The following is a 27758-nucleotide window of genomic DNA, read 5'->3' as shown; positions in this document are numbered from 1 at the left end:
AGTGGGGGCTTAGATGATCAACAAGTGTAAGGTTCAGATAAGAATGAGAGAGCTATATAATGTAATGGAATCCCTCAAAGAAGGGGACAGAAAAAATGTATTCAGCACTCAGGAAATAGAATCTTCTGTAGAGTATCCATTCTGGTGTTTTTATTCCTGTAACAACATTTTCCATACCTCAGGCCGACTAAGCTCACTGAGGCTAAGTTCTTTGACCCACCCTCTACAAGTATTTATTGTGTGTTGCACCTTGGGCCAGGGCCTGATCAATAGGATTTGGGCCAGGAAAATCGTGCAACTACAATTGGCGCCGTCTGTGGGAAGAACTAGAGCATCAGCTAGCACAACGGTCGAGTATGGCAAAACTAGGCCCACACCAGGAGAATCCTCACCAGGCAAACTCCCAACAGACACAACCCGTCGAGTCCTAGAGGCAAAATAACCCCACCAGCCCAAGCGGTAGGGGGAATCGTGAGGGAAGTGTGCATACTATCCGGACGAGCCAGAGTCACACTTAGACAGGTAGTCACGTGTCCCAGAGGCGAAATAGTCATCAGGCCATGCAGCGGGAGATAGATGACCTGAAAAGGGAGTTACGACGTGTGCGGCGAAAACGATCCCCCTCTGACTCAGACGAGTCTTCTAATGCGGAGGATGCGAGTTACCGACGGAGGTCAAGGACCCCCCCAAGTGAAACCTTTTCCTACGAAAGGGAACCACGCCCTGTACGGAAATATGAGAACCCATCCAGCAAGGGTTCAGGGAACAATGTTATGAAGAAGGCGCTGGACCAGGTTTCAAGATCACCCTTCACGTATAGAATTAAAGGGGCTAAGCTGCCTCGACGCTTCAACCAACCGGCATTCGCCATCTATAATGGCCGAGCAAACCCGATAGAGCATGTGAGCCAGTTTAACCAGAAAATGGCAATCTACTCGCAAAATGAAGCTCTAATGTGCAAAATCTTCCCATCCAGCTTGGGATCAATGGCGATGAGGTGGTTTAACAGCTTGAAGACAAATTCCATAGGCTCCTACAAGCAGCTCATTCAGGCTTTCTGCTCCCGTTTTATCACAAACACCAGAGTCCCTCGACCCCTTAGTTCATTATTGTCCTTATCCATGCACGAAGGCGAAACCCTGAAAGCATACTCGAATAGATATTGGGAGGTGTATAACAACTTAGATGACAACCATGATGATGTTGCTATCAGCACGTTCAAAAGCGGCCTCCCCACCGAGCATGGCTTAAGGAAATCCCTCACTGGTAAGCTAGTTGCCGACGTTCATCAGTTGATGGATAGGATTGACAAGTACAAAAGGGTGGAGGAAGATCAGCTGCAAGGAAGGGGAAAGGAGAAGGTCATTCCCTCCAAAGCAAATGACTTTAGGTCGGAACAGTATAACCCTAGCCAGCCGAGGAGAGATTTCTCGCGACAGGCTGGACAAAGCCACCCACAAACAGTGAATGCCGTGTTCAGGGAGCCAGTACAACAAGTGCTGGAGAAAGTAAGGAACGAGCCCTATTTTAGATGGCCAGGAAAGATGGCCGGAGACCCTTCCAAACGTAACCAGGACCTATACTGTCACTACCATCAGGACCATGGGCATACCACTGAGGATTGCAGGAATCTATGGAATCACCTAGACCAGTTGATCCGAGAAGGGAAGTTACGTCACCTTCTGCACCCCTCGAGCGGACATCCCGGTCAAGCAATACCAGAGTCTCGAAAGGATGTATCCTTAAGACCCCCTACTGGAACAATACATGTCATCCTCGCTGCACCAGGAAGAACTGGGCCACCCATCCCCAGGGTACTGGCTGTTGATCGGCTCCACTCCGAGGACAGGCATAGGGAACCCAAAAGGTCGAAAAAGCGAAGCTTTTTTATACTGGGATTCTCGGACGAGGATAAGAGGGGAACTATTCAACCTCACGACGATGCCTTGGTGGTTACGTTAAGAATTTGAGGCTTCGATGTGAGAAGGGTGTTAGTAGACTCAGGAAGTGCGGTAGAGATAATGTACCCTGATCTATACAAGGGGCTGAACCTGAAGCCGGAAGATTTGGCAACTTATGATTCCCCCCTTCTCAGCTTCGAAGGGAGGATTGTTACACCAAAAGGGCAGATCCGGCTACCCGTGCAGACTGGGTCGGAGGTGGTGGAGGTAAATTTTATCGTGGTCGACGCTTACTCCCCCTACACCGCAATAGTCGCCAGGCCATGGATCCACGCCTTAGAAGCCGTATCCTCCACACTCCACCAAAAAGTAAAATACCCATCCAGAGGACAAGTAGAAGAGATTCGAGGAAATCAGGTCGTAGCGAGGAAGTGTATGGTTGCCGCCATCTTACATCGGCCCATTGCCGAGTCCTCGGCCCCACAGAGCTCATAGCAACCAGCCTCCTCGGCCGGGCAAGGGGACGGGCTAGCCGAGGAGATAAGGTGTGAAAGTTTAGATAAGATCGCTGTCAACAACGACCCGGACAAGTTTTTTCAGGTCGGCTCTGAGTTGCCTTCTCAAGAAAAAGAGGAACTAGTCAGATTTCTCAGAGGAAATGTCGACGTGTTTGCATGAGACGCCTACGACGCCCCGGAAGTTGATCCTAGCCTTATTTGTCACCACCTAAACGTCAACCCCTCTTCCACTCCGAAAAAACAGCCACCCCGACGCCCTTCAAAGGAACATGCTAGTGCCGTAAGAGACGAGATGGCAAAACAACACCTCGTAACTAAAAAGGAGATGTTCTCTGATAGTTAGAAAATTTAAAAATCCATTTTTTGACATTTCATTTAACCTTATTTATAATATATATATAATTTTCATACACTCTTACTTTCAAAAATCTAATGAACAATGCTACCTCTCATTTATCGTCTTTTTATGCAAATCATCAGTTAGTAAATATATGATAATGGTAAGAAGCGTTACAAATGAGATCACTAAAATATATAAATATAAATATATATATATATAATTAATTAGCCACTATCATTATGGAGTAGTAGTTTATAATTTTACGTGTCCAAAAAAGTGAAATATATAAAGTTTTCTTAAAGGTATGTGTAAAGATTCACTATATATATATATATATATATATATGTAAGGACTCAATTTGTAACGATCCCGAAGGAGTATTGGGTTCGAACGTTAAAGGCCCAAACAATAAAATTTGTAGAGAGTGGGCTAAAAGGCTAGGCCTTGGTGAACGGACAGCCGTTAGTCATAGTGTTCAAGATGATCGTACAGAAGTGAACTGTGCTTGCCCAAGAAGACTTTCTCCTCGGCACAGCTTGGGTGGCTTTGGTTCTTGGCCCCTTCTCCCAGCCTCCTCTTTTGGATTGCCTCCTTCTCCTTTTATACTAGCCTTTCCCCTCCCTCCAACGTCCACGTGTAAGTTCAGCTTTCTAGGGCTGATATTTGTCCTATCAGCCCATACCCAAAGTGGTTGGGGGTGGTTGTAAAAGCTGAAGAGTATTGCTCTGTCAAGCGCAGAGTACTTAATTGCAATAATGGCAGTCTTTCCCTTGTCCTTTGTCACCACACTGTTCAGGGGTCCTTTCCCCATCAATGCGGAGGTGTTTAGCTTTTCCTTGAACCGCTCCTATACTGTACTCGCCCTTTCTTCTAGGAGTGCTTTGGGATGCCGAGGACAGAATCGTCCCCGGTTATATCTCTAGGCCATTTGAACTTCCATTGCATGTCCTCGGCAACGCCTCTCCTCGATGCGGGCCTTGGGCCCTAATGTAAAGTGGGTCGGGATCACAAATTCTCTGGCCCCACAATAGCCCCTCAAAATCCTGCTGTCCAGCCCCTTAGACGGAGAGGAGGGTTTTGGTGACGTCGGGCCTATGTCACGGCTTGCCAAGTCTTGTCCTTCATCAATGCCGGAGCTTCTTCGTTTGCCTAGGACATGCTCCTAATTATGAGACATTCTTTTAGTTTTACCCACGCCGCGTTCCTGCCGTTTCGGTGCACGAGGCACGTCTTTAATAAGGTCTCTTTACGAGGCGACGCAAATCCAACGGCTGAAGACGGCTTTGGGAATTGAGTAGGACTTATCTCATTTGTAGTTTTTCTTGGAGATTTGTACAGATTAAATGTCGTCAGGCTTGCCCTCCATATAAGAAGCACGGTGGGAGGTCTTTTCCTTTATGTACAGACCCTTTAAGCTTTTCAAATCCCTAACCCCCCAGTTGTGCTCAAAGTCTCCACTACCAGTGTGACTGAGCCCTAGGGAATGATATGGTCAAGGCCAGGATGAGGGTGAAGTGACCACACCCTCTACAGAAGCCTTGGGTTTCTTCGAGACTCAAGATGGCCCGATCAGGGCAAGGGAGACAAAGACTCAAAACACTTCTTCCTCTTAATAAGGCAAGAAAGGAGCCTCTTGTTCCTTCAGCCAAAATCCGAAGCAGGTGGAGGTCGCATTAGATTTTTGGTGTGACAACACTAAGATTTCTCATCGCCAGTACCATCCGTTCTCGCTCGATTGTTGCTAACATGATACTTGCTCGATTGCAGTCAAAGCTGGTACGGGGATTAGGCATCCCCGCTTCTTCCTCTCTTCCATCACTGGTGCCACCTAGGTGCCTCCACTTCTTCTTCTCTTCCATCACTGGTGCCACCCAGGTGCCTCTGCTTCTTCTTCTCTTCCATCACTGGTGCCATCCGGACGTACTTAGTCGCTGCTAGAGCAAAATTGAAGGATTTATCGTTCTCATGTATCTTCTCTTTTTTTTCTTTTTGCTTCTGTAGTTAGCTTCTGGTATAGGCTTGTTTAAGCCCCTTATTGTACGTTGTACTACTTCTTTGTCTAATAAAAGATGACTTTATCCCATTTTGCGTGTTCTTTCTTTTCTGCAATAGTTATTTTGTGGATGGATGTGCTGATGTCCTTTTCTTTTGAACAATACTTAGGGCCGAAACCCTTGTTAACAAAGAGCTATCACTTTGAACTTATTAAAACTGACGGGCACAATAATGCTGACTTGAAGTAGGTTAACCATATGAGACTAACCGGGATAATAGCTGAATGCTCTGTATTGCATATGGGGTGATCACCCGAGGATGGGTAACCTAAAATGAACTATCCGAGAGGGTCGCCGGGCACTAGGGTGCTTTGCCACGTTCCTGACAACATTCATAACCTTAACTTGTTTTTGGCATCCGGTCCGAGGACTGAGGTATGACTGTACCGAGTTTGAACACTCGGTTGTGTTAGTTTCCTTAGAGCCGGGGGTCCGAGAACCGCGCGGGATTTCCATTCTGTCTAGGACTTAAGCCATTTTCTAGAGACTAGTTTCCCCATAGGTTTGAGTCCGAGGACCATGCAAGACCTTGGTTCTGTCCGAAATTTATATTTTCTTAAAGTAGTTGGTTTCCCTATAGGTTTGAGTCCGAAGACCATGCAAGACCTTAGTTCTGTCCAAAACTTATATTTTCTTAAAGTAGTTGGTTTCCCCATAGGTTTGAGTCTGAGGACCATACAAGACCTTGGTTCTATCCAAAATTTATATTTTCTTAAAGTAATTGGTTTTCCCATAGGTTTGAGTTCGAGGACCATGCAAGACCTTGGTTCTGTCCAAAACTTATATTTTCCTAAAGTAGTTGGTTTTCCCATAGGTTTGAGTCCGAGGACCATGCAAGACCTTGGTTCTGTCTAAAACTTATATTTTCTTAAAGTAGTTGGTTTCCCCACAGGTTTGAGTCCGAGGACTATGCAAGACCTTGGTTCTGTCCAAAACTTATATTTTCTTAAAGTAGTTGGTTTCTCCACAAGTTTGAGTCCGAGGATCATGCAAGACCTTGGTTCTGTCCAAAATTTATATTTTCTTAAAGTAGTTGGTTTCCTCATAGGTTTGAGTTCGAGGACCATGCAAGACCTTGGTTCTGTCCAAAATTTATATTTTCTTAAAGTAGTTGGTTTCCCCATAGGTTTAAGTCCGAGGACCATGCAAGTACTTGGTTCTGTCCAAAACTTATATTTTCTGGTCCTTTGGGGATTAGCCCCTTGGCATATGTGTGGGGCATAAACTTTATGTTAGAAGCCCTTAGAACTGCCCATGCCACTGACACTTCGAAGTGTAGCCCCGAGTGGAAGTTGTGTTAGGGCAACAACCGCGTGCTGCTGGAAATGATAGAGGGGCTTTCGCATAGCTTGCACCACTGCCAAAGTTATTTCTCTCAAGGGGCCCTCATTGACAGGGGCTTGATCCTTCCATGACTAACCGCCGTATGCGCCAACGCACAAGTCTTCCCATAAACGGCGCCAATTGTAAGGACTCAATTTGTAATGATCCCCAAGGAGTATTGGGTTCGAACGTTAAAGGCCCAAACAATAAAATTTATAGAGAGTGGGCTAAAAGGTTAGGCCTTGGTGAACGGATAGCCGTTAGTCATAGTGTTCAGGATGATCGTACAGAGGTGAACTGTGCTTGCCCAAGAAGACTTTCTCCTCGGCACGACCTGGGTGGCTCTGGTTCTTGGCCCCTTCTCCCAGCCCCCTCTTCTGGATTGCTTCCTTCTCCTTTTATACTAGCATTCCCCCCCCCCCCCTCCAACGTCCACATGTAGGTTCAGCTTTCTAGGGCTGATACTTGTCCTATCAGCCCTCACCCAAAGTGGTTAGGGGTGGTTGTAAAAGCTGAAAAGTATTGCTCTGTCAAGCGTAGAGTACTTAATTGTAGTAATGGCAGTCTTTCCCTTGTCCTTTGTCACCACACTGTTCAGGGGTCCTTTCCCCATCAATGCGGAAGTGTTTAGCTTTTCCTTGAACCACTCCTATACTGTACTCGCCCTTTCTTCTAGGAGGGCTTTGGGATGCCGAGGACAGAATCGTCCCCGGTTATATCTCTAGGCCATTTGAACTTCCGTTGCATATCCTCGGCAACGCCTCTCTTCGGTACGGGCTTTGGGCCTTAATGTAAAGTAGGCCGAGATCACAAATTCTCTGGCCCCACAATATGTATGTGTGTTTGTGTGTGTATATGAAAATTATTAGATATTCACAGAGTATCATAAATGCGTACTCCCCCCTCTCACATTAATTGTGGATCCCACCATGAATTTAATTAGTGGGACCCACCATTCATGTGAAAAGAGGGAGTACACATTTATGGTACTCTGGGAATACATAATAATTTCTCGTGTGTATAAAGGTAAAAAAAAATGTATATCTAAGGTTTTTATTAACTTAAAAACTAATGAAAAACCAATGGTTAATAACTAAAATTATAGTATTAATAAAATATTTAATGAGACCATTTTAAAAATTTATCACGCGCAACGCGCTGGTATGCGACTAGTTCCATTTAAAAATTAAGTCTATTTGGCCAAATCAATCATTATATATATATATATATATATATATATATAAGCAGAAACCTCATGCAAGAGAGAATGAGGTTTTGCCATGTGGCACACTCTATGAAGAAAATTGAAATACCCTTAAGCCATATTAGAAATAAGAACAAATTTAAAAGTGGAGACCCTTTATTTTCTTTCGTTTAATGTTTCAAGACTATTTTTTGTTACATTTTTTATTCAATGTTTTAAGACTACTATTTATTTCATTTGATTCAATGTTTCAAGACTTTTCATCTCTCATACATACAAAAAACTCTTTGCATTTCCATTCATCCTTTTCACTTTTACTCCTTCATATACACATGTCCATAGCCTTTCATACCATCCCATCTCAAATAAACTTAGACAAAAAATGATGTCATTTACTTTCAATCTTTCAATGACTCCTACATAACTCCAACGTTGCAGTATTATTTTATTGCAACATGTATAAGTAGGCCATGACTAAGGAAGAGGGCTTGCATTTTTTATTTAGTGACGGTAGCTTATGGTTTTGATGTTGAAGTTAGACATTGTAGATTTTGTGAAAGTTATGATTTGCTTGAAGTCTTTGGTTGTTTGAGATTTTAGTTTGGGAAAGTTATATATGTATTTTATTTTAGAACTAAAGAAAAAGAAAAAGAAACATTCTAATTGATCATTTATCTTTCTTTTTTTTTGGTTAGAATTCATAATTTGTAGGTTTCTTTGTAAGTACTTTTACTATTATTTTGTGCGATATAAGCCATAGTGGTAAAAACAAAAATCGATGGTGACTTAGAAGAAATTTTAGCTTTTTTTTTTAAAGGATACGGAAGCCCAACTAGAGACAATTGAATTTTGATAAATGAATGTGTTTTTAGCAATTTCTCTTTGTTTAATCACGTTCTATTTAAGTTGATACTTACAAATGATTTTCCTTAATTTCATTAAGATAATTAGTTGGGTGTTTGTGATCAATGTCTCCATATTTTGTTGTAAGAATAGAGTGATTGAGAAAGTGTTTGGTAGGTTGCTTAAATTTATGTAACTTTAGGATATAAAAGTATTTTATATTTTAAATTCTTATTTGTAGATTTCAAAATCATTTAATCAATTTGAAAAGTAAAATCTACTATTAACGGTAAATATTATAATATATTATTGTAAGAATCAAGTATGAGACTTCTGGGCCTTAAATTGCTTGGGCTCACAATTTATTTGTAGTGGGTTTGAGAATTTCCTACTTTGGGTTGTTCTCGGCAGAGAGACTCAAAGCAACACTCAGTTTATTCTTTCTCACTTTACTGTTTTCTCTCAGTTTTTCTGAACCCCTTCTTCTCCCAAATTTTTTCTATTTATAGCCAAGGTTAGTGGGGAGATTATGATTACAGCCACCATTAGTGCTACTGAAGGTCCAATATTATCTGGTTAAAGTGGATGCTTAGGTGAGATGGTGGTGTAGCATTTATGACCTTAGAACTTGGTTCCAGCTTGATCGATTATGTTCGGCAACTTAGTTTCCCGTGCATATCATGATTTTCCCGGACATGGCTCATTTGCTTGCTCTGGAAAGTTTAACCGATCACCTCTTGGAACTCAAAACCCAAAACTTGTTTTTACATTAAGGCAGTTGCGTAGGGTAACTGGACCTTTCCGCTGGGCCTGCACCAAAGGCCGGTATGGGCCTGGGCCCAGGGCCTGTATGGGCTTGGGCTCAAGGCCGGCATGGGCTTTGGGGTCTCGGTGCCGTACAATTATAATCTTACAATGTTATACAATTTTTTAAAATAAATTATGAATTAAAAAAAATCAAGTTTTAAAGTATTTAACAATATTGTGGGCAAAAATAAATATTATACAATAAAATAAGTATTAAGTATTATATGTAGATTTTAATATACATAAAAATGATTTCAAATGAAATTGTAAAGTAGTTTACGCGCAATGCGCGAGATATCATCTAGTTAAGCCTAAATATAGATATAGACTAGGTCTTCCCACTTATCCAACCACTATAACGAGTAAAGACTAAAGTTCTCTCCTTAAAAAAAGAGACTAAAGTTCTTCATAAAGAGCCACAATGTCCAAGGTTGAAGGAGTCAATGAATTGAAATTGCAAGTACCAGACCCCATTCACATTCATGTCATAAAATGATAAAACCCTTTCCATTAAGTCATTGAATTATTAATTTACAGCCATTTACTCCAAGATCAGTTAAAATCCTCTCTCTTTTAAATTATTTAATTTACAGCCACTTACTCCAAGACAAACGTTCTAGAAAATAACTAAGATTTTTCATCTTGCTATCTTTATCAAATACAACTAATCCTTCAACAGTTTCCAAGCTGGAGTGCTGGACACCAATTGCGAATACAAAATTAAAAGATATTTTGACGACTGCCCTCCTTCAGTTGATTTCGTTGCTACTTGCGTGACTTGTCTGCATCAGCAAAACTAGCAAGGAAAGACTATTGGGGTTGTTTTCACATAGAAAGAGTGTTATATATAGAACCATTATCTTCATTCTTCAACCACAAAACCAGCCCAAAACTTTATCTTTTACAATCTTGTATACTCTCTAATAAACAGGAGCTTGTAGCACTAGCAGCCATGATAAAATCATCAAACTCAGCCCTCTACTTGCTATCTTGCCTTACAGTGTTGCTGCTTCTCCAGGTGCCTTCCCTATCGGCTGACCCCGATCAATTGCAGGACTTTTGTGTTGCAGATTTGAAAGCATCCATGTCGATCAATGGCTTCCCTTGCAAACCAGCCTCAAAAGTTAGTGCAAGCGATTTTTTCTTTGATCTGAGCAAAGAGGGTGTCACTAACACATCAAACTTAAACTTCAGTATCACTTCTGCAAATGTCCTTACATTCCCTGCTGTCAACACTCTTGGGATCGCAATGAACCGTGTAGACTACGGCCCTGGAGGACTCAATCCACCGCACTCTCACCCTCGTGCATCTGAGTCTGGTGTGATCATTAAAGGGAGAGTACTTGTGGGGTTTGTGACAACTCAGAATGTGTATTACTCCAAGGTTTTGAAACCTGGTGAGATTTTTGTTATTCCTAGGGGACTTGTACACTTCCAAAAGAATGTTGGAAAAGGGAAAGCTCTTGCATACACCTCTTTCAACAGTCACTTGCCAGGGGCTGTGATTCTCGCAACAACTCTCTTTGGTTCACAACCATCAATGCCTAATGAAGTGTTAACCCAGGCCTTCCGAGTAGAAGATTCTGTTATCAATACCATGAAATCTAAATTTGGTTCTTAAGACAAGGCCTTCCTGTTAAAGTCCCTTTGATTTGAAGATTTTGTAATACAATGTTTGAGATTGCCTGCCTCCCATTTGTTGGGCTGTGTAATTCAGGTTATCAGTGTATGTTGTTTTAATAATTGATTGATTCTATAAAATTTGTTGCTTTGATTATGCCTATGTTGTTATGTTTATTGATGAATTTTATGATATGTTGTTTTAATTATTGATTGATTCTATAAAATTTGTTGCTTTGATTATGCCTATGTTGTTATGTTTATTGATGAATTTTATGATAAATGTTTTCACCTGTGAGTTCAAGTATTGAGTTCTAAATAAAACAACCGAATCTCCCTCGCTGTTAAATAAGATACCTTGAAGAACATACCTCTGAATTCTGATACAATAATCCAAGCGTCCCCTGTCAAACCCCCACATACAATGACAGCAAATTGTCACGAAGTACTTATAACTCAAATTAATTTTCATCTGGCTTGATTTTTAAGCAGAAAGCAATGATTTAAATTGTCCTTAATGGCTTCTCTCAAAAATAATAAAAATAAAAAATCTTCCATGGCACTTGTCAATTGTTCACTCTGCACTTCAACATTAGTTGCAGTTTAATGACTCCAAAATTTTGCATTTTATTTGAATTTATTTCATTACCATTATTGAAACATGAATTTGTACCAATTAGTAACATATTTAACAATGAAAATGAAACTTTGGAAAGCGCAATTCTCTCATTACACAGTTTGGCATGAAATTGTATCAATTAGTAACATACTGTAACAATGAATAAGAATTTGTAACTAGTTCCAGAAAGCAAAGTCCTTTGCTTACACGGCTTAAGAACTAAATCAACCTAGGAGATTTTGTCTGCGTACTAATACAATTGACTAAAGTTTATCTAGTAAGATGATACATAAAAAGATTAATGCATTTCTACATATGATTTCATATTACGATTTTAGGACATTAAAAGAGACTAGGAAACACACTTCAGCATTAGACGTGGAGAAACCTACAACACAGCTGCCCTTTGATTAGAAATGATTAAGTACTAATTCTTCTCTAATCTGCTTACATGCACGAGACTATGTCGCTCTTTCAAAACTACCACCAACCTGCATGTGCAGCCATTCAGGTTGTGAGCTTTGAGCATATTCCCTCATTTGTGATCCAAATATCATTCCAGAAGCATCAAATGACTGTGCACCAAGCTGAAACACCACATTAATTCGTTAGAAAAGTCCTACAGCATCTAATTCCAAAAGTCTTCTTTTTGGATCTGTGATACAATTAAAAAAATGATATTCTCTTCACAAGAGGATAACTTAATATTCAAAGCAAATTCCTAAGAGCCTATCCACCAAAAAGCTAGTGAGTAAGAAAAAACTGAAAAGTATGATTTGGCCCTTGGGAATAAAGTACAAGCCAGCATTACAAATTGAACCTAAAGATATAGATATTATAGATGTCCATGTACTAAGGTTATTTGATTTAAAGTACTGAAAGGGATAAATGAATTTAGGTGGAGGAGTGGACCAATGTCCAAGGGTGACACCAAATGGAGACAGGAGTTGGCATAATCGTGCACAACAAAAGCCAATGATTGCACACAGAAGCTCACATATATGTTGGAAGCTATTGAAAGAACAAGTAGATCAGAAAAAGAAGAATAAAGTGAAGGAAAAAAAGGAAAAAAAAAAAAAAAAGCCAAACAACTATATTGGTCCTGAACCACGTGAGAACGTTCAATTTCATCTATAAACTACTGGTTGTGTCAATTTAGTTGCTTAAGTTCTAATGATAGTTCAATGTTTACCTTGTTCCCACTGAATATTAACCAGAGGAAGTAGTACAAATTTTGCCTCTTTCAAAATCTTTGATCCTCGTAATAGTAAGGATCAAAGTAAACTCACTCAATTTGAAAAGAATTTCACAGAAACGAATCAATTTCTAAAAGGGAAGTGGGAGCAAGTGTAACATGCAACCATTTCCATAATATTGGAACTAAATTGACACAATTAAAAGTTAATGGACGAAATTGAACTCTAACATACCAATATAATCTAGGGACAAAAATAGTAGCTTGCCCAAATAAAATAGGTAAATTAGAGGATGGCTTCCTTGTAGATGTGAACTAATATATATAGAGTTCTTGTAGTCAGCCCAATTATTTGGTAATAGCCATACTTGAGATCCACATCAAGTATCAACATATCAGAAATATTCACATATTCGCTCTTTATCTGACAAAGTTTGAAGCAGTTAAGGTGTTGTCCAATGGTCCATGAATTCATAGCTTAAACACAACAGTTTCCATTGCCACTAAATGTTCTTCAGAGCACCCAATAAGGCCATGACTTACAGAGCAAAAAAAAAATCTGAAGGCATTAACAGACCAATGGAATGTATAAAGAAATAGGATATGGGAGTGGTGGCATAAATCTAAGAAGGTAATGACACAGTGAAGGGCAGCTTCAAGCTGAGCCGTACAAAACTTTGGTTAGAAAGTCAATTTGTCACTTTTAATGAAAATTTCGCGAATGTATTAGAAACACCTATTGAATTTGCAATGAAACAATTACAGGCATAACGCTTAAGAAAGTAAAACATACATGGCTATTTAGCAGGCAAATTAAGTTGTGTAAATTATGATTCAACAAAATATAATAGTTTACTATAGCTTTTCTCATTCTTAAAATCATTACTTCGACTTTTGGCAGACCGAGAACTTCATCTTAGAATTAGAGAAGCATTACAAGAGATTTTCTGTTATTCAGTTGAATGTTGATATATAGTAATGTTCTTTTGACTCCTTGAATTGTCGATACATTGAAATATACACTAAATAAATAAATAATAAAAATAAAAAATTGTACCAGAATCCAGAGATGATTTCAGCATAAGACCTCAAACAGAAAATAATCAAGATTAAAAGTCAATAACATGAGATTTTGTCTTATCTCATCCTTATACTTTACAACCGAAGAAAAAAAAAAAGAGAAAGAAAGAAGAAGAATGATGAAATGAAATGCCTTTTTTAACTTTAAAACATTGTAAATTCACTCATGCTGGTGTTGAGAGTATAGAGACAATATGTATATATCAATTTCACGCAACTGTGAAAAACTAAACCACTTTAACATGAAGCATCTGGTCGTAATTATCCATTTTCCTTTGAAGTTCCTTCAATTTAATACAGGGTGATCAGATGATCATCTACGTGTACTTTTAATCGAATGAAACATTTGGTCCTAATTTTCCATTATAGAAAAAGGACAGAGTTTTCCTCCAAACACATTTAGAGAAAGGTTCCTCCAATCCAATACATGGCAATGAGAGGATCATCAACATTTGTTTGACTCATATTATTAAGCATGTGTGCAAAAGGTCATCTGATTACCATGTAATGGGTTGGAAAAGGTTCCTCAAAACCTATTTGGAGAAAAACATTGTGCCAAAAACACATATGGCACAACTTTTTTTTATGCCTAGAAACAGAACTGTGCTCACTAATGGAACAGATTAGAGCTTAAAGTTGTCCATAATTTTTTTTTTTTAAACTGCACTCTGGATTTGACTTCAGGTGCTACCCAAGTTTGATAAGAATCTAGTATTCAGGTGACTGAAAACTCTGTTTCAGCAAGACTGATGATGACCATGTCAAAATTATTGTTGCTCAATAAGCAGCGCACTGTAAATTAACAGATCATAAATGTATTCCTAAGATGATTTTTTTTTTTTTTTTTTAAGTGTATTCCTAAGATGATGTATCAGGAAAAATAATTATTTGGGACAGTCCCTTTGTGATGACAGATATGTCAGGCAATCAATCAATGTATTTAAGCTTACATCTTTTGGAGGAAAGCCATCCATGACAGGGTTCATGCCCATCCTTGAATTAACTGCTTCAAGCTTCATTGACAGGAACTGTGAAGTTGAGTAAATATTGCAAAAGTTCAGGTTCAGCAGTCTAAAGGAAATTAAAGTCATACAGTGGCAAAGGAGATATGTACCTCAACCTGGCGTTGCAGTGACTGGATGTAATTAATTATCTCATCAAGGACAAGTGCTTTTCCAATGACCTGTTCCAAGGGAAGTACACTAAGTCAAAGCTGACTTTGGACTCAAACCTTCGGATTTTCACAGAGATCAAAATAGGATTAAGCTACTCATGAGGTAAGAAACCATGAAACATTAAATTAAAAAGACACAAAATCAGCGGGAACCCCGCCTTCTTCCAACAAATGCTTGCCACTCAGCTGGGCAACTTCTTTATTTCAACCAGGTGGCAAATCCTTATTCCTACTTTCAACAGGCTCCATCATTAATTTTTTATATGCTAAATTATATAGCACTTAGCCAGCACAATCTATAGTAATAGACTAATAGTACCATAGGAACCACAGACACTTCAAAACCCCTGGCGTGTCCATGTCCTAGTCAGACTCGCCAAGGGACACCTCTGCATGTGTCCTCATAATGTTGGGAGAAAAAAATTTTAATTTTAGATATGTTTTTAAAGATTTTGATAGTTGTTATTTATTTTAAAAACTTATAAATAAACCTAAAATATGCCTATAAATAAATAAAATTAGTATCTCACTATCTCTACTGTGTTGTGTCCTAATTTTTCAAGAATTTTCATGTCTCGTGTCATGTCCGTGTCCATGCTTCATAGACCCATATTAAGCAACCAACTAGAGAACAAAATATACCTTGTTACATCCAGGGACCAAATCTTGGAGAATCTTCATCCTCTCACTGATCTTCTCTCTCCTTGCCTGCCAGTATGGGCATGGTAAGTAACACATTTCCAGAGTAATATATTACCATACATATCTAATCCAACAGCAACAAGTGTACTGTACTAAAGATTGAAAAAATTCCATATCAGAAACTAGAGCTTCCATGAAATTTTAGTTCATTATTTTCAGAAATTATCCAATGATTGGAAATGGCAAGTTCACAGAGACTGAAGGGAATTACTCTCTCTGCTAGACTATGGCTATCAGTAGCTTGGCCCCTTCTTGCTCTCACATGGATATAGTCTTGCTTAGGTGGCTCAGAAGGTTGAGTGCTTTCTTCGGCTGGTTTGTTATCAGCTGCTGAACTAGCTTCCACTTCTGCCTTTGAACCATCATTGTCATCACAAGATCCAGCTACTTTCATCCGTTTACCATTTGACTCACTCTGCTCCAAATGAATAAAAACTGTCACACTAAAGCCTTAAAAATCAGCATAAAAATTAAGCACATTCACAAACTAAATTAGTTTCCCAAATCATATCCCATTTCATCCTAATCACATAGTTCTTAAATCCACACAATTCAAAATTCCAATCCATCCCCTAGTTGGATATTCACATCTAAATTTTCAGCCTAAAGGAGAATAATACAACAAGAAATCATAGATATAAAGTTTCCAAAAGCAAAAAGTCCTAACCACTTACAAATTACACAGACCAAAAAACAGTTAAGTGCCAAGAAAATGTTGTAAAAGAAACCACTCAAGTCCAAACATTTCCATTCTGCTTCATCCTTAGTTTAACACTAAAACCATTCATCATAACTTTATTTTCTCTCCAGTTCCTTCAATTCCCAGATACCAAACACAGAAAAACATGAACCAAAAACTTCAAAAACTTGTTTCATTACTTTAGACCCAGTACTCAATTAAGCTTAAACCTACCCAAAAAGACTCAAAAATCTTTCCTTTTTTCTCATATCATTGCTTTCACTTTCCTCCCTTTTCTCAGCAACCAAACAAAGATAACATAACACAACATAACAAAACAAAAAATCAAGAAAAACGAATGCGAGAGACGAACCAACAAGTCATTGGCGCTACTAGTGGAAACCATTTTCGAAGACTCATCCTCGGAGCTCACTTCTTTTCTCTTCTTCCTACCACCGCCACCACCGCCACTCTGCTCCGTCACCGTCGATTCCTCGGCCGACCCATCACGGTTCCCGGAGCTCTCAGCAAACCCATTTGGGTTCGGACCCAAGTTACCCATCCCGAGCCCCAGTGACCCGGTTCCAGGCTCCGAACCACCACAAAATGGCCATAGCTCAGCCAAGCTGTAAGCTGCAGGGTTGGCTGCTGAAAATGAGGACTCGCTTACAAGTGGAGGATCCATTTCCAGTGACCCGAACTCATTCAGCGTAGTGTGACCCAAAAGAGTTCAGAGTTTGAGCTGAGCTTGAACTTTCAGCTCCCAATAATTAAAAAAAAAAAAAGACTCAAACTTTGAATATATATGTATAAGACAAAAGCTTCAAACTTTTTGTGAGTTTTGAACAATATTGTAACTGAGAGAGAAACAGAAGGCTTTTATAGAATGGGTTTTGTGTTATTAATATACAACAAGAAGTGGTTTAGCAATGATAGAGAGAGAAAGTGTACCTGTGTTTTTATTAGTATGAGTGAGAGTGAGAGTGAGAGAGAGAGAGAGGCAAAGCAAGATGTGATCCTTTTGCGAGCGAGAGAGAGCTTTCTTTATTTTTTAGGGGTGGGTGCGTAATGCGCACACTGTGCTTTTTAGGTTCTGAACTGTGTGAACAGTGAGACTCTGTGTGAGAGAGAGAAACAGAGATCTGCTAAAGGCAATAGTACGAGATTACTGTTTGGTGTCCAATGTGTGGGGCTTAAATCAAAGGAAAGGTTTCTGTCTATCTTTCAAATTATTTGGAATTTTTTTTTTTTTGAGGTAATTTTTGAAAATTTTGTTGCCAATGTAATTTTTTATTCTATTAAAAAAATTTGTTTTTTATGAAAAATTTTAGATCATAAAAATATGATTAATGACATAACATGCAACAATTGCATGTTTAATATGTTCATTACCTGTCAAATTTAGTTCAAATTGAGTATTGTTTACTATTTGATCAAAAAACTTATTTTTTATGTAAAATCTTAGATTATAAAAATTTGAAATTTAAAAATTGAATTGATGACATAGCAATTTATTTTTTATGTTCTTGAAATTTTGCAAATATAAAGATAAATAAAAAGATTTAATCAAACGATTAGATTTTTAAAATTTACACCTAGATTAACCATCCATTTTGAAAAAGTTTTAATGGAGAATTGAAAAAACTATTAAAACAATTAATCACTTTTTCTTTTTTTAATAAAAAATTTTCTAAAATAGTTTACTAATATACATCCTAAGACCTAAAAATATATAACATGGAAACCCTAATAAAATAGGGTTCAATTAATGTGTGCCCTTAAATTATTCATTTTTAAAAATATTTTCTCAAAATTTGAAAAAGTTAACCATACTTTTTCAATTTTCAAAAAAAAAATTCAAAAAGAAAAATTAGTGTATGGTCCACGTTAACAAAATCCAATAAAATATACGAATTTCTCTCCAGAGTAACTTTTTCTAGATCGAAAGTAGTAAGTGCATAATATATGGTAAATACTATACTGTGGTCTGTGGAGCTGTTCTGTTATAGTAAATATTTGAGGGTATCATGCTACTGTGTTTGGCCTCTGGGTCTAGGGGGTTCTTATCAACACTACTGTTACTTTGATTTCTGGAATTTCGTGCTGAAGTTGACAATTCGCCTTTGCTCTGTTATAACTCCAAGATATTTATTAGTTACTACTTTACTCTCAAGTCTTGGCTGATAGTAAATACTATTTTAGTTTTTTCCTATCAAAACAGAAATTTGTCTTGGCTGAAACAAATATAGATTGTGAGACAGTGAGAGAGACTTAAGAGTTTTTGGGTTCAGGTAATTAATTTTTTTTGTAAAAAGTGAGATAAAGAAATTTATTTATTTTTAAAAAAATTAGTTTATTTGGTTAAAAGTAACATAAAAGTGGATTTAAGTAAAATGTTGGATGCAATTTTTGTTTAAAATTTATTTATTTATTAAAAGTTAGTTAAAATATAATTATGTTTCGAAAATAAGGTTTTAAAAAATTATATATAAATAAATAAATAAATAAAATTATTAACAAAAATTATTAGTTATTTCTTCTTGTACTTTATAAATAAGGAGCGGTTTGGATTGCTTTTCGTGCATTTGCGTTTTCAATTTTTTTTTAGCCGATTTTGTTGACTTTTCAGCATGAATAGTACACAAGTGTACTGTTTATAGAACCCACAAACATTATTTTTCAACAATTTTTTCATTAAAAATGGGTCCTATTGTATTATTTAAACATTTAAAAATTATTTTATTACAATATTTTCAATTTTCAATTGTATCCAAACAGACCTAAGTTACTCTTTTTTAAAAGATCACATAATTTAAATTAAGAGCTATTGGAGCCTGGGAGTGTCCTATTTCTTTTTGAATTCAGATCAGTGGATACAAGAGCTATTGGAGCTTAGTGTATCTTTTACTATGGTTTTTTCTGATGCTACAACAAAATGATTTTGATTATAGTATCAAGTGAATGTTATATATTTAATACTTTTACTCTTTCTAAGTAGTTTTATATCTAAAACAAACAAAGATAAATACACCAACAAAAAATGAAATATAAGGACCCAAAAAGAAAAGCTCAAGCCTATCTAGAACAATGGTTCCCAATCCTTCAATCTAGGCCCAATACAATGAATTTTTAGAGAAAGTGAGCTTCTGAGTCAATTGCAATGTAAAGAAAGTTACAAGCCTAAGACTAATAGAATAAAAATAGCTAAAAAGCATGAAGAGAGTGACAATTTAATGTAAATTCTTCCTCGGGCGGCTCCGAGGATAGATCTCTTATTAATAACAAGGTTGATCTCTTTCTTACAAGCAAGGGCGGAGCCAAGGGGGGAGAGGGGGCAAATGCCCCCTATCTTTCCCCCAAACTCCTTTAATATAACAGTGTAACGCTTATTCCCCTCCCCCCTCCCCCCCCCCCTGGCTAGATTCTTTAGATTAGTTTACTCTTTTTAACAAAGAGTCAAGAGATAAGTATTACAATTTATTTTGCTAAAAAAAAGATAAGTTTTACATATTATGGACTCATGATAGTTTTTTTTTTTTTTTTTCTAATAATTATTAGAAGTCTTATGGCACTTTTGGTGTTTTACAATAATTGAAAATCAATATTTTTTAGGGAATCTCAATTAACTAATCCATGGGTTTTATGGGTCAACAAGTTGTTATTGCTACAAAGTTTCAAAATTTGGGAAATACAATGGATTTGGTTCTTTAGTTCTCCTCGGGTAGGTGTAATCCTCAATGTCTGATTGCGTTTATTTGCTTGGGTGGGGTACCCTGGTCCTTGGCCCTCTCACATATACTCATGTATATTTTGTTTTTGTTTTTGGTCTTCCCATTAAGTATTGTTTAATCAAATCCTAAGCCTCCTTGAATAGTTAATATAACGTATAGAGATACACTTAATATATCTAAATTCAATGAGTATGAGCTCAGCTATGTTATATTAACCACTCATTATTCTTCTCATTATTCAATGTAGAACTTCACGCACACGTGTATACTCAATAGGTGGTGGTATAAAGAGGAAAATGGTAGTGATATAAGAATTTTAGTTCTAGTACCATTTATATTATGATATATTCTCTCTGGGGAACTTGATTTACGGTTTGGATGCTTAAAAATTATAAGATAAAAAATGCCACAAAAAATTTTTAACAAATTTTTTGTTAACCAAACAGGAGAAATAAAAAATAGAAATTCCAAAATTATAACCTTAAATAAAATTCTATTATAAAAACCTTCATCTAACAAACATTTGAATGGTGGCAACAGATGAGTATGGTGCTGATGTAGCACCTCAGCCAATCACTACAAGGAACCCACTCGACCAATCTAAGCATGCCTCAACAAGAAAGCAACATGGCTACCTAATCTCTAAATAAAGGAATGCATTTAACCTCAGTTGATTACCAAAATTCTTGAGATACAATTTCAACCTCGAACTAAAATCACAAAGGAAATCTCTCCCATAAATGGAATAAATGAAAGACACTTGACAAAGAAAGTGTATGAAAAACACAAACCTCAACGTATGAATATATGTTTTCAATAAGAATTATGTGATAAATCATTGCTAACTTAGGCATCCAAGAGTCCTTTAGGGCTCACCTAATGTTTTTCTTCCTTTTTTAGGTTTTCATTGACCAAGGTCACCCTTGTGATCCAATCAACCAAAAAAAAAAAAAAAGGTCACCCTTGTGATGAACTGCATCATCAGCAACTAGTCTACTTTTCTTCACATGGCTACACAATTTAAATTACGATGTTCAATTTTAAGGATGATTACACTTAGCCCTACCCTGGATAAGAATGAGTTGTTTCTCTTGCCTTGCGATTAAGATTCTTCGTAATAGCTTATATAGTCAAGTCCAAAATAACTAGTCAAATAACAATTAGAACTCTTTGTAATTGCTTATATATACAAGATTTATTTTGTAAACACTTGATGTAAGACTCAACTTACACTCACATAACACATTTATACAATTTAATCCAACCAAATCCACATACTATGGGGTATCACAATTTTCTCCACTAAAAACCCTTACATCTTTGTCAGGGAACATTTATGTCTAATTAAATCAAGACTTATACTTAATAGTTTGTTCACAAATACTATGAGTCTATTTGGATACCGCTTATTTTGCTGAAAACTAAAAACTTATTGCTGAAAACATGTTAGCAAAATAATTTTTAAAAGTATAAATAGTACTATGGGACCTAGAAATGCATGGTTATGTGTGTTTTTGCCTTTTTGGCTGAGTCGTGAACAGTGCCATAGGACCCAGCTAAAACGCAAAATAATTTGCATGCAAATGCACGCCATGTTTTATTTTTCTCACTTTGTAGAATTTTTTGTTTGGTTGCCAATAAAGTTAAGGGTATATGTTGGAAAAAGAAAATATTTGGACATCACAAATGAGTTTTGAACATCATTATAATATGAGAATATGATTTTTTTTTTTTTTTTTTTTTTTTTTTTGTTGGAATGAGGAGGACAATACAAGAGCAAGAGTTCCAAAATCACCAGGGGCAAGGATAAGAACCATAATGTGAAGAATTATTGTTAAAGACAAGGAGCAATGTAGGGTTCTTTGAGCAAGGAGAGGTTGGAATATAAAGTTAAAATGGAAAAAAGGTATCGTTCCATCCTTATTTCAATTGGGGTGCTTTTTATTTTTATTCTTAATGAAATATTAATATAATGATTATATTTCAGCGTATAATTAACTATCAAATTATCAAGTGACACCTTTTAATGTTTTTAATAGAGGATAAAATTCGTCGTCTCCATTATAAGTGTAACTATTGAACTATCGAAGAAAAGAGAAAACTATCACATGTTGTTATGCTATTATACATAAGTTTGAAATTAAGATGATGTAAGTGATTATATATATGTCGAATGCTTTTACTTCATCTAACTAGTTTTATATGATTTTTTTTTTTTTTAAAAGTTTTATATGAGTGTAGATAAAGAAAATTACTAATTTCAAAATAAAAAAGGAAAACAAGGAGGCTCATAAATGAACTCATTGGAAGTGGCTTTGGTACATTCAAGCCAACACTATGTTTGGCAAAAAAAGTGACAAGGGGAGAAGAAAAAAAAAGAGAGAAGTAAAGAGGAAAGGGAAGAAATTTTCTTTTTAGTTGTTTGGTTTACAAAGAGAAAAGAGAAAGAAAATAACGTACTAGTAGTAGTGGGTCTCACCTTTAAATTTTTACCTCTGGCTTTTTCTCCCAACTTGGTAGAAAAGAAAATGGTCAATTAAGATAGGAAAATAAATTTCTCTTTTTCTCATTTCCTTTACATAAATTTCTCTCAACCAAACGAGGAAAATCCCTTCTTTTCCTTCGCTTTTCACTAATCTTTTTTCCTTTTTCTTTTCTCTTGTCCCAAACCAAACACAGTGTTAGTTTATAATTTGACAAAGAGAAAGGGAAAGAAAGTGACCAATCGAAAAGGGGACCATACGTATTCTTGAATGTGTAGGCTATGCCCTAGCCTTTAGTCTTTAATTTACTTGCAAGTTCCCCAGTGGATAGAGACATGAGCTGGCGCAAAGTGAGACTCAGAGGGCTTTCACTTCCCAAAAAAAAAAAAAAAAAAAGAGATTGAAAGGGCTTCTTCCATGCACTTATTTAATGGGAAAAGTTAATAAATACCCTAAATGCATTAATTTAGAAAATATTTTTTAAAATTTGTTATGAGAAAATGAAAAAAATAACTAATTTTTTTTTAGTTTTTTATATTTTCAATAAAATTGGTATCAAAACTTCCTTAAAATAGTTTATTAACAAACACTTTAATTTTCTCCAAAAAAAAAAAAAAAAAAAAAAAAAAACCACTTTAAAGGAACTCATTAATCGAACACTATTTAATTTAAATCATGAACATATTTGCGGGCATATTACATGTACCTTAATAATCTTGATTTTGCTCTTCTTTTCTTTTCTTTTTTTTGTTTCTTTTTGTTTGTAAGCTCACATAAAATAACATCCAATTCGGACTAAATTGGCAAAGTTTGAAATCATCATTTCCAATCTATTATTATATGACAAATTATAAAATTATTTAGGTGAATTATCTAAACAATTTACATGAGTTATTAAAAACATTTTCCTTCATCAAATTACATTCAATTCAGACCGAAATCATCACATGGCATAGGGGAGAGTATATATAATTATATATGTTTTACCACACTCTTGTATGTTCTAAAAAGAGTTTTGCTATGGGATCATGCGCCTCGCAAATGTTCATTGTACAAAGAACCAAAATATGGGGTCAATGACTCAAACATGTACCAATATTCTCTGCACCAGCCAGAAGTTTTAAATAAATAAATAAATAAATAAAACCTGCAAAGACTGATTTTTGAGGTAAAAAAAAATCCATAGATACATGCACTCTGGGATCAGGGTTTATTTTTTATTTATTTATTTTATATAAATTAAGGAATATAGTACATAGCAAACCTCGTACAATTTATAATTAGCTTTGAGAAAAAAAGTTATCCTTTTAAATTGGATGTTAATGGCATTTATCTATTGTTCACATTCCTTTTATCATTTTTTTATCTATTTGAAAATTTAAATGATATGATAGCACATGAAAACACTCTTGCATAGCAGCAATTAAAAATTTATCTATTTAAATGATTTTATAATTATATAAAGAATATTTTTATTTGAGAGAGAATATTAAATGATAGGTGATGTGATTAGGATTTTTGTTATTTGATGTTGTTAACATATTCTAGTAATTAAAATAAGGGTTCAGTTAAAGAGTGTCATAACTCAAAATGACACAATTAAGAAATAATAAATATTCAATTATAAGTTGATGGTGTGTTTTTCTTGATGGCTTTTGTTGACAGGTGCTGCTTGGCACTAAGATGCGTTTTTTACATGACTCTTTAACGGTGCTGGCTGAATGATAGAGTAAAAAATACGGTCGTTTAAGGCCCCAAGTAAAAAAAATTACCTTAAATTTTAACCAATAGAGTTATTTATAATCAATAAATAAAATAATATTTTTTTATCAGATAAAAAACAAATAAAAGAGAGAGAAAAATGCAATGTCCACAATATTTTTCACAACACTTTTACAACTAATATTAAGTAGTAAGTTGTTATTGATGACAAAAAAAAATAATTATAGTGATATTTTCAAATAGAAAACAAAAAGCAACTTAAAACCTAGGATTTGTTGTAAAAAATATTGCGAATGTTGCACTTCTAAAAAAAAAAAAAAAGAATAATAATAAGAGTTGAGTTTGCAAACTTTTACTAGTTTTCATCTAAGTCTATCACTAACACTGCTTTTTTACTTACCACTATCAATCTGCCACAACAAGTATGAAAAATTTTGTCAAACTTTTTCTATCTATAAAATTTCTAAAAAGAAAAAAAAAATTTACGTAGTTCATATTAATTAGTAGAAATTTTGCATTTAAAATAAGATAATCAATTTTTACCTTAGGCCCTCAAATGCATCAAACCGTCCCTGCTTTTTAAGAGAGCACAGAGAAATTTTATGGGGATTAAGCGAAACATACGTGAAACAAAGTATAGTTTTTTTGCTAATCAAGTAATCGTAGAACAAAACTGATACATTAAATGGAGTTCTTCCTAAATGGGTGTTGCACGACACTCAATAATCGGACACTTGCTTGATATTTGTATACAAATTGCAATTTGTATACAAATAAAGTCAATTGACTTTATTTTTTAAAAATGTTTTTTACCATTTAATAGAATATTAAATACGTTTTAACATGTCTCATAGGAATGATAGTGGTTTTTAAAAATTTTAAATTGTATATAGTATTTCAAACAATCAAAAACATTAACTTTTTTTTATATATAAATATGATAAGATTTAAATTTATGTGGTCCACATTATTATTATTTTTTATCCGATTAAAATATTAATTAGTTTTTTTTGAAAAATTTTTTTACGTAAAGATGACATACAAAAGGAAAGCCTTTGTTCAATGGTAAGACATTCTATCACTTGAGCAACCGAAGGGTCAAAAAATTATTCAATAATAATTTATCCCTAGGACCCTAGCTGATCATAACATCTATTTGAGGCTCAATAAATAGAAATCTAGTAGTAGTTTGTATAGGTATGCCACGGAAGATAGCAATATGGCAAACTGGTTTAACTACAAGATTCCTAGTTGTAGCAGAATCCAAACCCCACACATTTGCCCTACTTTCTACTGATGTGAAAGACAGTTTCCCATCTTATTCTTGAGAGAGAGAGAGTAATAAAGCACAACCTAAAGATGCGTCAAAGAACAGCCATTGTGTGGACACAGGACAAAGGGTTGGTGCAAGTGATAAATACACAACTTGCCTGCTCTTTTTGTCAAAGAATTCAAAGTTGAGAGAAGCTTATAGCTTTCAGAAACACTATTATCTCTCTCTCTCTCTCTCTCTGCCTAACCACTTCTCCTTCTTAATCACAAAATAAAAATAAACCCACAGACACCAAGTCACTCGCTTTGCCTAACTTGTTTAGCAAAAAACTGATACTCAGCTAACCAAATATAATTAAACCACAAAAAGTCTCTTTGTGCTATGCCTTAGATAGATGGTTTCCAATTCATGTGGCTCTAGTTTTTCCATTGCAAATTAACTTAGCTACTTTGTCACACTCACAGATAGGTACGTGAGAAGGACTAACTCCCTCTTTTTTAAGTGTTCTAGATTTGGGTTCTTTGAAAGCGTGCTCCAAAACTTGGACTTGGAATAATGCTGTAACTTGTAAGATTGCTAAGAATTTCATTGTCATGGTCATGTGTCATGTCCTTCTCATCCAATTGCACATGCTAAAACATCAAAATGGGATGTGTTCCATCGCAATTTTCACCATTACATCAAATGTTGGTATCATAGTACAGCTTGACAGGTAGTGAGAAAGAACATACAGAAAAGAAAAGAAGGTAGAAGATGACGAAATAAAGTTTTCCATTCTTAAACATCCAATGGTGATACTGATTACGTTGTAAAGCTAAAATATGAAGTTGAGACGTGTCAAGAATTTGTTGGTTTAGATTGAATATGTGAAGCTGAACTCTTCCTTTATAGGAATATTCCAAATGCCAACGTGAAATATTGCTAATCATTTAGCAATAATAACAGATTATCGACTTGTAAAGGACAGATGTGACAGATACAAATTGTCCATCTACTTTCAGAATTCATTGACAAATGACAGTTAAGGTCAATTTTATGATAATAAAGTTAGTGTTTAAGATAAAAATGGTCCCCCCAAAAAAAAAAAGAGTTAGTTTTCAAGATTATCTTAGCTTTCTTCATTGTAAAAATTTGAATAATTCCACTAAGCAAACACTTCTAAAAGTTTACTGGTTTCTTACTTATTAAGATTGAGATTTAAATTAAGAGTTTTATATATAGTTTAACTGACATCTTTTGATATTTTCAAAAAAGAAATTTAGAATTCAAATCTCCCCTAACCCTTTATAACTATCAAATTAACAAAAAAGATTAAGCAAGGTTTAAAGTTTAAAACTTAACATATATATGTGTGCGCACGAGAGAGTTAAACTTAATAATAAGTAATTAAATCGTTAATTCATTACTTAGCATAAAATATAATATTAAACATGATTGTAATGATTAGTCTCTTAAGTTGAATATATGCCTTTTTTTTTCTTTTAAGTTAATGTCAATCTACAAATGACAGAAGGGGGAGGATAAGGCTCATAAGCAAATTGCAAAATTCACTCTAAACGAGAAATTTAACCTACAAAAGTGTTTAAGCAATAGAATGGTCCCCAAAAAAAGAGAGTTTGTTTTCAAGATTATCTTTGCTTTCTTCGTTGTAAAAATTTGAATAATTTCACTAAGAAAACACTTTTTAGTGTTTTCTCTTATGTATTAAGATTGGGATTTAAGTTAAGATTTTTGTAGTTTAATTTGCATCACCGGGTATTTTCAACAAAAAAGTTCTTAGTTCACATCTTCCCTATCCCATTATAAATTTATAATTATCAAATTATTTATATATATGTGTGTGTGAGAGAGAGAGAGAATCTAAAAATGAGAAAAGGGGGAGGATAAGGCTCATAAGCAAACTTTAAAATTCACTCAAATTTCAAAATTCACTCTAAAAGAGAAATTTAACTAACAAAAGTGTTTAAGCGGCATATCATTAGGTCAAAAGGCCACTAGCAAACATATGTAGTGGGAGTGATTGGAATTACTTCTAGTACTTAGTCCATAGTTAATGATTGATCAACAAAAAGTAGAAGACAATAGATGTGCCCCCTACATAAAGGGCCCCGACCCATAATTTAAAGTGTCTTTTAAGTTCTAAGAGGACCAAGTTCCTTTAAGATAAACTTACCAAAACAAGGAGGAGATAGTGTAATGCCTAGTAAAAGTTGTCTCACATAAACTAATAATAAGGTTGCCTACCCATTTTGTGTAGAAAGTTTTGTTGAGTTGTAAAATTGCAATGGTTAGTTCTTTGATGAATTATTTAGACATGTGTTGCTGTCATGCCTTGAGAAAAGTATTAGCCACATATGTAATATATCCAAGAATGGCTAATCAAATTATAATTAAGGTTCATTATAACCATTTAGTATTTTTATATTCTTGATTATTCTAAACACATTTAATATATGAATAAGTATATGTACACACAATGCATTCACAACC

General features: G+C 35.6%; 2 protein-coding genes across 3 annotated transcripts in view; one reads left to right on the top strand and one right to left on the bottom strand.

Moving 5' to 3' along the window:
• LOC126702948 (transcription factor bHLH79-like) overlaps positions 1-17080 on the bottom strand; it is a 41545-nt gene extending 24465 nt beyond the window's left edge. Inside the window, exons 1-7 of one of the 2 annotated variants that reach the window (XM_050401816.1) lie at positions 16433-17078; positions 15592-15795; positions 15321-15386; positions 14619-14687; positions 14455-14532; positions 11721-11816; positions 11312-11617 (exon numbers count right to left, since the gene is read on the bottom strand). In XM_050401816.1, the coding sequence (XP_050257773.1) occupies positions 11582-11617; positions 11721-11816; positions 14455-14532; positions 14619-14687; positions 15321-15386; positions 15592-15795; positions 16433-16744 (861 nt within the window). In that variant the 5' untranslated portion in view covers positions 16745-17078 and the 3' untranslated portion in view covers positions 11312-11581. Of the gene's footprint in view, positions 1-11311; positions 11618-11720; positions 11817-14454; positions 14533-14618; positions 14688-15320; positions 15387-15591; positions 15796-16432 lie in introns of those variants that run through there. The other variant, XM_050401817.1, reaches the window with a different exon arrangement.
• On the top strand, positions 9849-10853 carry LOC126702952 (germin-like protein subfamily T member 2). The gene has a single exon (XM_050401820.1). It carries the CDS (start codon positions 9943-9945, stop codon positions 10609-10611), a length of 669 nt encoding a protein of 222 aa, XP_050257777.1. The 5' UTR covers positions 9849-9942; the 3' UTR covers positions 10612-10853.
• Positions 17081-27758: the final 10678 nt, after the last annotated feature.

The sequence above is a fragment of the Quercus robur genome, chromosome 10, assembly GCF_932294415.1.
Source record: "Quercus robur chromosome 10, dhQueRobu3.1, whole genome shotgun sequence".
Classification (NCBI taxonomy): domain Eukaryota; kingdom Viridiplantae; phylum Streptophyta; class Magnoliopsida; order Fagales; family Fagaceae; genus Quercus; species Quercus robur.
Note: the sequence above shows the minus strand (reverse complement) of the source record. Positions and strands in the feature narration are given on the sequence as shown.